The following is a 10,971-nucleotide window of genomic DNA, read 5'->3' on the forward strand; positions in this document are numbered from 1 at the left end:
GTGCCACCTAAGAACCTCTGTAACTGAAAGTATTCTCTTGAGATTCTTTGGACTACATGAATAATGTGAATTTGGATTGAAACCTAAATTTTCTTTTTCTACTATATCTGATGCCAAGGCCTAGACAGTACATTTTGTTGCCCTCTTCTTCTGTATGGAAGGTTTTCTTTCTCTAAAACTTGTAATTATGGATTTGCAAACATACTCAGGAGTAGAGAGTACTATGATAAAACCTCTCTGTACTTAACACCCAGCTTCAGTGATTACCCAATATCCCACCATTCTTAATACATCTGTTCTTCCCCTTGCTTACTATTATAATTGAGTTTTATTTTCCTGGAGTATGCTAAAACAAATATCTGACATCATATCACTTCATTCATAATTTGAGTTGTATCTGTAAAGAAGAGGACATCACAAGGATACAACCAGCATGACTCAGTTTGGTGCTAAGAAGGAGAACTGTTACAGAGGAAGAGACATGGGAGATAATCCATTAATAAAATAAACATTTAACAGAAGTTTCTAGCATTATCACAATACTGTGATCACACAGCCGCCCCCCACCCCTGCCAAAATTAACAAAACTTCTTGATATTATCAATGACCTTTAGCCAAAGACCACCAGGGGCACACTTATAGTTAAACAAGTTGGGTTTATTCCTCATTGCAACAGGCAGAACATATACCATGGTGAATGGTGAGACATCTCAGGAAAAGCATGTGAGGAAAGAATTAAAGGATGTGGGCCTGTTAGTTGGTTTTGGGAGAAGGTTCTGGGTTGGATGTCAGAAAGCAAGGGTAATTGGATGATTGGGTATCTTAGCAAAGTTTACCTAGAAGGGAAGAAAACTAGACTGAAGCTAAAGGTGTCATTGATAAACAAGCAGCAGTCATTTGCGTTACCCACAAAAGGAGGACAGCTGTTTCAGTCCTCTTTGAGGCCTAGATGCTTATGTTTTGCCTGTGTTCAGACATGATTACAGAGTGGCCTTGTTTTTCCCTTAATATTTCATGGTCACACAGTGGCCTTGTCTGCTGTTGCTGTTGTGAAATTGTTTATATTGAACAGAACACCCAGACATAACTGGATGTCAGGGGCTGCTTTTCTCCTTACCAGTATCACATAATGCCCTCTCTGTATTCATTTCACTCCGAATGTCTTCAAAATGTGTTTTTACAGTTGGTGTTGTTGGAATCAAGATTTAAGGTACACACGTTGCAGTGGATAGTTATGTGTCTTAGTGATAATTCCCCCATTCTCTTTCTACCCCATACTAGGTTGGCTAATTGTATGCCCAGGTGTTGTTTAATGCGTCTGAGTCTCTCCTCTTCCCCTTCCTCTCTAAGCAGTTAATTAGATTAAGGGATTTGTCAGATTTTTTTAAATAGCTGGTGCTGTTTCTCCTCAAATCAAATCAGAACTCACATGATATCCAGATGCCTCTTTTTTCATGTTAAGATTTATCAGTTGATGCTGGTATTAGCTTGACCTTTCATTTATAAAATTCTTCATCTTATTTATATAGTCTCAAATTATCACCTAATTAATGGGATTCCTTATTCATTACAAAAGGAAAAAGTGTAACTTAATGGAAAATCCTGGTTCATACCACTTTAACCAAGTGATTGAAGTTACCATCAATAATGAGACAAACCAGCATCAATGCTTAATGAAGTGATATGCTGAGGATACACACCAGTTATCTAAAACTTCACGCAAAAATGTACTTGACAAATCTAATCCAAGAAAACATCAGCTAAGCCAAAACTAAGGCACAGTCTATAAAATAATTTGGCCTGGACTTTCAAATCTTCAAAGATGATTAAAGGCTGAGGGCTTGGTCTAGATTAGAGAAGAGTCCAGAAACATAGTTTGAGAACATCAGCTAAGTGAGAAATTTAAAAAGTGATTGCTATAAAGTTACATTATTGGGCCAGTTCATGAAATTCTGCATAAGGGCTGTGTGGTAGACAATAATATTAAACCCATGTTAAGTGTTCCTGATCGTCATTATTGTGGTTATGTTCAAGAATGCTCAAGTTCCTCTGACATTCTCAAGGATGTAGTAAAAAGGGTCATGACATCTGTAGTTTCCTTTTAAGGAGAGTCCTCTCAGTAGCCCCTACAGAGTTATGAATGGTCATGTAAAGAGTTTGTGGAAGCTGATCATATTCTCCCTATTCTTACAGCTTTTCTTTAAGTTGAAATTTTTTCATATTCAAAGTTGAAAACAGCCCTGGCCAGGTAGCTCAGTTTATTAGTGTCATCCCAATATGCAAGGTTGCAGGGTCAGTCCCCTATCGAGGCACATACAAGAATCAACCAGTGAATGCATAAATAAGTGGAACAACAAATAAATCTCCCTCTCTCTCTCTCTCCCTGCCTTCTCTCTGTCCCCCACCTCCCCTCAAAGTCAAAAATAAAAAAAATTTAAGGTGAAAATAAACATCACTATTCACTTCTCACCTAATATTTTAGTAGCCATTGATTGTTGTCGCCTAGATCCACTCATTCATTACTGGCTGCAGAATGGTGACTTTCCAATTCTAGCATTTTCTTCATAATAAATGAAGCTTCTAATAAAGCTTCTATGGTTCTTCTATAAAGGAAAATTTTCCCTTATCACAACTTTTGATAATGATAAAATACTCTTCCTAAAGGAGGAGTGAGACATGCTTGATTCTTCTCCTTTTATGAATTTTCAGAATAATGACTTGCTATCCTGGCCACCTTCACTAGTAATCATTGAGGGTCTTTTTTTTTAGTATCATTACAAACTCATGATTTTGTTTTACATTTAATACATTTCAATTGACTTCAGGCATTATTCTGTATTAAATTGTTCCATCCAAAGCCAGGGGAGCCCTTTTAAGGTCTTTCTGACACAACCCCATCAACCTTTGATAAGCTCCTTGCTTTCTGGTATAAGATGTTCCAGGATCATCGTACATATTTACTGTTCTACACTGGACTCAGCTATTTCCCAAATGAGTCCTAGTTTCTCTCACAGGCAGATGGCATTTAGGAGCATGTTGGCACTAGAGAGGCTTAGGGCTCATTGCTCTTGAGTTGTTATTGACTCTAGGTTTCCTGTGGTTCAGTTTAGAAAAAATTTAAAAAGAAAAAAATAAGTACATACGTTCTATTCCCAATTCCTAATTGTTCTTGGATAGGGAGATAAAATGTTGAGTGAACTGTTGATGTGCAAGTGTAGTGGTTACTCTGAAGCTATGTAAGGAAGCTCACAGGTCTGTAGGTGTTGAACATCTGTCAGGATGAGACTTTTATGGCTCCTTTCTTTTTCTCTGGCTCTGCATGCTCAGAAGTCTGCCTGGTCAGCAGGGAGTCACAGAGGAGGCAGAATGGATGCGGAATTGCTGACAACTTGGTCACAGGTATATGAGAAGTTACTCTCCTTCCAAAAACAGGCATTGCTCTTCCCAAAGAACACATCTGTTGCCCATGACCCACAGCTTCACAGCCCTACTGGGCCAGCCTCAGGCTTCCCCAGTTCTCTGGGCTTCTTAGAATGAGAGAGAGAATGCCTTAGGAAAGCCTTCTATTACTGTTATATTAGTTATATGTTTTTCCAGACAATCCTCCAGGTTGAGTATTAGTTTCATATTCTGCAGGGTGCAATGAAGGAAAGAAAGATTTTTCACTGGGAAAATTATTTATTTTCTAAATATGCTTTTTCATCCCATTGTATACTCAGTCTGTACTGGATCCTGAACCTAGGTGTGGAAATGTTGGGTCAACTGTGTGTTAGAAAAGCTGCTCAAATCATGAGCCTGAATGAGATGGCCTAGGGGGTTAGAGTGAAAGAGGAAAGTTCTAAGAACTGAGCCTTGGGGAAGACAGTGAGAGGCCTTTGAAGCCTATCTCAGCTTCCTGTGCACTGAGTCTCCTTCCCCAGCCCTGGAAGCCTCACCCTCCCATTCTCCCACTTCAGTGTTAGAGATGGTCCTTGGCTGAGCCAGAATGTGTGTGATGTTTTAGGACTTGGTGACCTTTGAGGAAGTGGCAGTGGACTTCTCCCCAGAGGAGTGGGCACTGCTGAGCCTTGCTCAGAAAATCCTGTACAGAGATGTGATGATGGAGACCTTGAGGAATGTGGCCTCCGTGGGTAAGGTTGGCCTGATTTCTTCATTTTCTCACGCAGTACATGGTTTATCACATAGTGTGTTCCAGGATCTCTGAAAGGAATAACAATATGTGATGAACACAAAATGGATGGCCCCTGCCCTTGTGGGGCAGTCTCATGTCTTCCCATGAAAATGCACTGATTTTATTTTCTCTCCCATTACAAGATTTAGGTAATTTGCATTGTATATCTATCTGATCTTGGCCTTGGATTTCAAGGGTCAATCCATGTGGGACATGGAATGTGGGTGGTTGTTTTGGGACCCTGTGAAAGATCTTTGATCTAATCTGTTTGCTGCTCCTAAAGTTGCACTTGCCTGTCTACTTCACACCAGAGTGTTGAAATCAGGTTTATAGAAACATTTCTTGCCTTCTTCACCGTGCCCCAAAATCACATGTCTTTTCCCATGGGCAGGATATCATCTCTGCAAACACAGTCTGGTAACTGAAGTAGAACAGGAAGAGCTGAGGACGGAAGAGAGAAGAAATCTCCAAGTTGAGCCAGATCTCCAAATCTCCTGTTCAGGTGAACATGAACACCAGGCAGAAAGGACTCATTGTGTGGAGCAGCCATAGTGGGTGAGGGGTGGTATATTTGGGAATGTAGGTGTGGGAAACAGAGGCTGAGGCCATTATGTGAGCTTGCCTTCTTTCACCATCTCTCCATTCATTCACTTTTTATTTGGTCTCAGAGAAAGACTTTTAATTCCTCTTTCAATTTCATATTTCCTTGAATATGTTTTGTTCAGTTCACCCTACTTTGCTTTAACACCCTCTCTTATTGTTTCAAGTCTCCAGAATCCATTCTGAGTAAAATATTTCCCATTTCCATTGCTTGTTACTGTCATAGGAACAAGTCCCTAAAATAGTGACCCTGGTCATGACTCTTTCACATTTTTTCTGTATTTAGTGTTATTATTTGAAAACATATCTATAGGGTGCCTGCCTTCTTATTTCTTTCATCCCTGCTTTTTTTTCCCCGTAGTTACAAAAATTTTCCTCCTTCAGTTTCAGACTCGGCTACTCAACTTAAACCAAAACATGTAATTCCTATGCAGGATGTTGCTGGGGAAAAGACTTCCAATGGCATAAAAATGGTAAGATTCACTAGAGATAATATCTGTTTTTTTTATAACAGGAAAAGTCTGTGAATTTCAATAAATTAAAACAGCAGCAGCACCCACACAAGGGGAGACAGTTGAGGCAAGTGACATTCACTCATCAAAAAGCTATCTCAGTAAAGACTTTATGAATCTCACAAAATCGGAGAAATCTCCAATCTGACCTCAACATTTGCTGCCTCACAGTAAGCAACTTCACAGAGAATACCAAAGAATAGGCATTTACTTAAATGTGATTTTTGTTATTAAGTATTTAATACATAATTCATTTATGCCTTACAATTACAAAAACTCTGTATTTAGGATGATGCCCTTTGATAGGTATGAATACAATGGGGCCTTGGAAAGCACTCAACTCGTTCAATTTGAAAAAATCAATAGGGCAAAAATTGCACATATGCCCTAAAACTGGTAAAAATGTCAGTCATAATAATGTATTTACTATATGTGGCAGATTCCACATGGCAAAGAATTCTCATAAGTGTAATGAAAGTAAAAAGGCCTTAGGTCACCTCTTATTCCTTATTCAACAGGCAACAACTTGCCCTGGTGAGAAACCCTTGGAATCTGATCACGGTAGAAAATTCTTCAGAAAGAACTGTCCCCTTATTGGTACAAGATATCACAAGGGAGAAAAATGCTGCAAATACAAAGAATATGGGAAAGACTTTGGCTGTTCCTTAACTCTTCAGAGTCATGTTAATACTTGCACCAAAGAGAAAACTCTTGACTTTAATGATTGTGGCAAAGCTTTCAATCAAGAGGCCTCCCTTAGGGAGCACTTCAGAACTCCCACTGGAGAGAGACCTTATGAGTATAATCAGTGTCTTGCGTTTCTCAGTTTACAGCATTCCTTTTTGGTGCGTGTGCAAAAACCTACTGGAGAGAGACTCTATGACTGCAGTGACTGTGGAAAAAGATCTTCCCACAGTGTGCATGAGAAATTGTGTACTGTGGAAGAAAGCTCAAAACATAACGAACAGGAGAAGGTTTTCACGGGCCCCTGGTCCCTTCAGGGACCATGTGTGAGACCTCCCACTGGAGAGAAACCTTTTCAATGTAGTGACTGTGGGAAAATCTTCATTTTTCATTCTTCCCTCAAGAAACACGTGAGATCACACACTGGAGAGAAACCTTATGAGTGTGATCATTGTGGAAAATTCTTCAGCCAGAGCTCTCATCTTAATGTGCACAGAAGAACACACACTGGAGAAAAACCCTATGACTGTAAGGAATGTGGCAAGGCTTTCACTGTGCCCTCATCCCTGCAAAAACACGTGAGAACCCACACTGGAGAGAAGCCCTATGAGTGCAGTGACTGTGGAAAGGCCTTTATTGATCAGTCATCCCTTAAGAAACATCAACGCTCTCACACTGGAGAGAAGCCTTATGAGTGTAATCAGTGTGGAAAATCCTTCAGCACAGGCTCTTACCTTATTGTGCACAAGAGGACGCACACTGGAGAGAAAACCTATGAATGTAAAGACTGTGGGAAGGCCTTTAGGAATTCCTCTTGCCTGAGGGTCCATGTGAGGACTCACACAGGGGAAAAGCCCTATAAATGTGTTCATTGTGGAAAAGCATTCAGCACCAGCACTAACCTTATAATGCACAACCGAATACATACAGGGCCAAAGCTATATGAATGAAATGTCTACAGGCTAGCCTTAAGAGGTCCTTCACACCTCACTCCGCAGTTTAGAACTCACGCTGTAGAGAAACCTTTGGTGACCAATGTTGAAAGACATATTATACTGGCCAATCTTGTAAGTGTTAGAGCTCTGTGATTATCTTTATTGGTGAGTGTTTCATCCTTAAAGTTTGACAACTCATCAATTGATGAGTATTAAATGTAGTGTGGCACTCTAAATTTCCCTTGATTTATATCATAAAAGTTTTGATAAAGTTTTCATTGTAACTTAGTACTAAATATTGTCTACTTTTCATCAAAGTGTCTTGGACATATAGATTATTTAGAAATGTGTTTTTTAATGTGCAGACTCTGCCTATTTTAGTTACACATTTGTAATTTAATTGCATTGTGCACTGAATATATGTCCTTCATGATATAGATTCTAAATGGCATAAATTCAGACAGAAAATTATTGGAGATTTGCTTTGTGGCCTAATGTGTCAGATACAACAAGGTACTGTCCCAAAATCCATTGCCATTTGTGACTGCAGTGACTTACAGTAAGTCACTTTAAGTCATTGCCCTTCCTTTCTTAAAGTAACAATTACAACTGTGTTCAAGTTGACAGTGTGGAGAGTTTTTTAAGGACTTATCTCCTAGCTTTCATTGCAGCTATGAGTGCCAATGAGCCCACAGTCCTGTCCAATAAGAAACAGTGAGAGGTCACTGCATGTGGCTTTTAAAGAAAGGGGAGCATCTCATCTGGCATTTTCTCTTTACCATTTTTCCTTTATCTTATCTCTTCTTCTTCCTCAGAAAAGAAACCAAAAAGATGACTCATAGGCTACCAATTACACAGCAGGGACATACAGTATTATTTGGCTGTACCAACCCTGGGTTGCTTATTTCTGGGTTTCATGTAACATGAAAAATAAACTCCAAACTGGTCTAAACCTGTCTTATAGAAAGGTTCTGTTCCAAGGGATTTTAGTCTCAATTGATAGGTCTCATATGTAACCAGGTTTTATGGATCCTACAAGTATGGTTGAAAACAACATGTATTCTGTAACTGTCTGGTATAATAGATTTATCTGATGGATAAATCTTACTCTGTTTGTTAAATCTGTGTCATCACAAACTATCTCCTGATTAACCAATGGTCATTGGCACCAGTTACACTGGTATGAATCCCTAATTTGGGCTACAATGAAGAAAGAGACTTTATTCAGTGCAAAACAGCTGAATTGTGATACAGCACAACTGTGAAACAGCTTAATAGTGATATAGTTCAATTACAAAGCAGCATAACTGTGGCTGTGAAGAGGCCTTGGGGTAAGGTTCCTCTTTGGCTAGGCAGCTCTGTTCTGCTCTGGTCTAATTCCCCTTCTCTGGCTCCATGCTGCTCTGCTCTGCTCTGCTCTGCTCCAGTGAGACATTTTCTGTTTTAGCTTCAGCCAGGGAAATGTAGCCTTGTCTTCCATGGAATGGGAAAGTGCACTCTCAGAAGCAGAGGGGAGCTGACTTAAATAGACAGAAGTCCCTGCTCCTGGTCTGTGATTGGTTCATCTTCATGCAGATGATGACTCCAAATCCTAGCAGTTTAATTGATCCAAAAAGCATCCTCCTGATTGGTTGGTGAAGATGTTGATAGGGTTTTGGCTACACAGATCCAGTTGGACAGGGAAGCCTCAGTCCCATTGGTTGAAACAGGATTCCAGGAACTCCTCTATATGGGCTGGCTCAGATGGCAGAAACACAGTGCAGGAAGGCAGTTCAGTGCAGGCTTCTCCATGGAGTGCAGTTTGTGTCTGAGGCCGTTTAGAAACAGCTGCTAGGCTCTTTTTTTTTTTTTAATTTAAGGCCAGTTAAGGCACCAGAGGCCCTTCTTCGTAGGTATCTCTTTTCTCAGGGTCCACACAACTTATCCTCAAATAGTTCTTCCCCAGAAATGTATTTCTTTATCTAGAGAGAGAGATCCAACGTTCAAAATGCTAATATGGATAAATCTACTTCAGTGCTGGGTCAGCTGTGGGATAGGTGCAGAATCAACAAGAAGTGTCACTCCTGAGGATTGGCTGTGGGCAGCGGATTGGAAAGTTCATGTGTAAATAAGAAGTGGAGGCTCTTGGAGTTCAACAAAATCTAGGGTTCCTCTGGCCAGGTGGTCTCGATATTCTCAGTGCACAGCTCTGGCTCTTTCTGGAAGGACGTGTACCTCAGAAGGGGTCACACCTTTCTTCTTGAAATTTTCTTCTTGAAAATTGCTAGTATCTTCATTGATAAACTTTCTCTACTTAGATTTTGGAACACCAGCTCTCCTAGTTTCCTGCCACATCACTGGTCTCTCCTGCCCAGGCTCTTTATGGGTGACTCCTCTCCCAGAGCACCCCAGGGGTCTGTCTATAGTTCTCCTTCATATTCACACTTGTTCCTTCTGTATTTATATGTCTATGACCCTCCAGTTTTTGCCTCCAGTACAGACTGTATCACAAACTGCAGATTCCACTGGGATGTCAAACATCTCCATATTTTTTATTGTGGTAAAATATACATAACCTAAAATTTACCAAATAAATTTATTTATTTATTTTTGGAAAGAGGGGAAAGGAGGGAGAAAGAGAGGGAGAAAAACATCAATGTGTGGTTGCCTTCCACGTGCCACCCCTGGGGACCTGGCCCACAACCCAGGCATGTGCCCTAACTGAGTTTGAACTCCTGACCCCCTGCGTCGCAGTCTGGTGCTCAATCCACTGAGCCACTCCAGCCAGGGCATTTTAACTGTTTTTAAGTGCATAGTTCTGTCGCTTTATAGTGTTTTACAATTATATAGTGTTTTATAATTATCACCACCATTGATCTCCAGATATTTTTAATCTTCCCCAAATAAAAATCTGTATCCATTAAACACTGACTCCCCATTTTCCTCTCCACACATTCACTGATAATCTAGATTAACCTTTCTGTGTAATGAATTTGACTATTCTAGTTATCTAATATAAGCAGAACCTTATAATATTTCTCAATTTGGAATATCTCAATTTGGACATTTCAAAGAGAACATTCTAAAGTTCTCTTTCCTTCCCAATTTTCTCCATTCTCAGCACTCCCTGTCTCAGAAGTGGAGGCAATTCTGTCCTTCCAGTTGCACAGGCCCCAAATCCTGGAGACATTCTTGGCTTCTCTCTTTCTCTGACACCCAATCCTGACTGACAACAAATCCTCTTGCCTCTACCTTCAAGATATAGCCCTAATGATGACTTCTCAACCCTTACACTGCTATCCCCACCCTGGCCCTAGCTATATATATCACACTGGGATGGCATAAGTCAGCTCCAAGCAGGCTGCCTCACACCTTACAATCCATGCCATACCCAGCAGCCACAGTGATTTTTTGAAGTCCTAAGTCAGATCATGTCATGTGTCTGCTCAAACCCCTTCAATGACTCCTCAATCTACTCAGTCAATGAAAGCAAAAGTCCTTCAGTGGCAGAGAAAACCTCACACGTTGACCCGATACCCCTCTTAGCTAATATGCCCCACTTCACTGGCTCTGCTCCAGCCACATTGCCCTCAGACAACCTCCCACCTTAGAGTATTTGTATTAATCTCACCCTCTGCCTGTGGCACTGTTTCCCCAGATATACACTCACCTAAATCATTCACCATCTTCACAAATGAGGTTCTCAATGAGGTTTATGAAGACCACCATTTTAAATATGACAACCTGCTTTTACCCATATCCCTGATCCTCTGAATCCTGTGGTAGTTGAGCCTAAAATAATGACTGACACATAGTAAATAGTAAAAATAGGCTCGATAAATTGAATAAACAAATGTGGTTCTGAAGGGGCCACCAGTCACATTGTCTCCTGGCCATAGTTGATTGGCCAGCAGGGGAAGAAGATATACCTATACCAATTACATTCTTTTTCTAAGTTTTTTTTAACATATAGGAGCTTAAATAAATCTAGTTTCTGTTAAGTAGTGAAGCTACCTAATGTGAGTAATGAGAGCTACTGTTTTCCATGTCTCTTTTTATGTAGAGGTAACCAGTCTGAGAATATAAAGCT

At 40.3% G+C, this 10,971-nt stretch overlaps 1 protein-coding gene across 5 annotated transcripts in view; it reads left to right on the forward strand.

Annotated features, from left to right (window-relative positions):
- The window catches only part of LOC123828492 (zinc finger protein 177-like), a 32,079-nt gene extending 22,283 nt beyond the window's left edge, over positions 1–9,796 (forward strand). For 4 of the 5 annotated variants that reach the window (XM_045853525.1, XM_045853529.1, XM_045853527.1 and 1 more), the window contains 5 exons: positions 3,328–3,399; positions 4,004–4,130; positions 4,563–4,673; positions 5,156–5,244; positions 5,802–9,796. In XM_045853525.1, the coding sequence (XP_045709481.1) occupies positions 3,328–3,399; positions 4,004–4,130; positions 4,563–4,673; positions 5,156–5,244; positions 5,802–6,917 (1,515 nt within the window). In that variant the 3' untranslated portion in view covers positions 6,918–9,796. The remainder of the gene's footprint in view (positions 1–3,327; positions 3,400–4,003; positions 4,131–4,562; positions 4,674–5,155; positions 5,245–5,801) is intronic. The other variant, XM_045853530.1, reaches the window with a different exon arrangement.
- Positions 9,797–10,971: the final 1,175 nt, after the last annotated feature.

This window comes from Phyllostomus hastatus, unplaced genomic scaffold (genome assembly GCF_019186645.2).
Source record: "Phyllostomus hastatus isolate PE091 unplaced genomic scaffold, TTU_PhHast_1.1 phas_contig_98, whole genome shotgun sequence".
In the NCBI taxonomy this organism is placed as follows: Eukaryota; Metazoa; Chordata; class Mammalia; order Chiroptera; family Phyllostomidae; genus Phyllostomus; species Phyllostomus hastatus.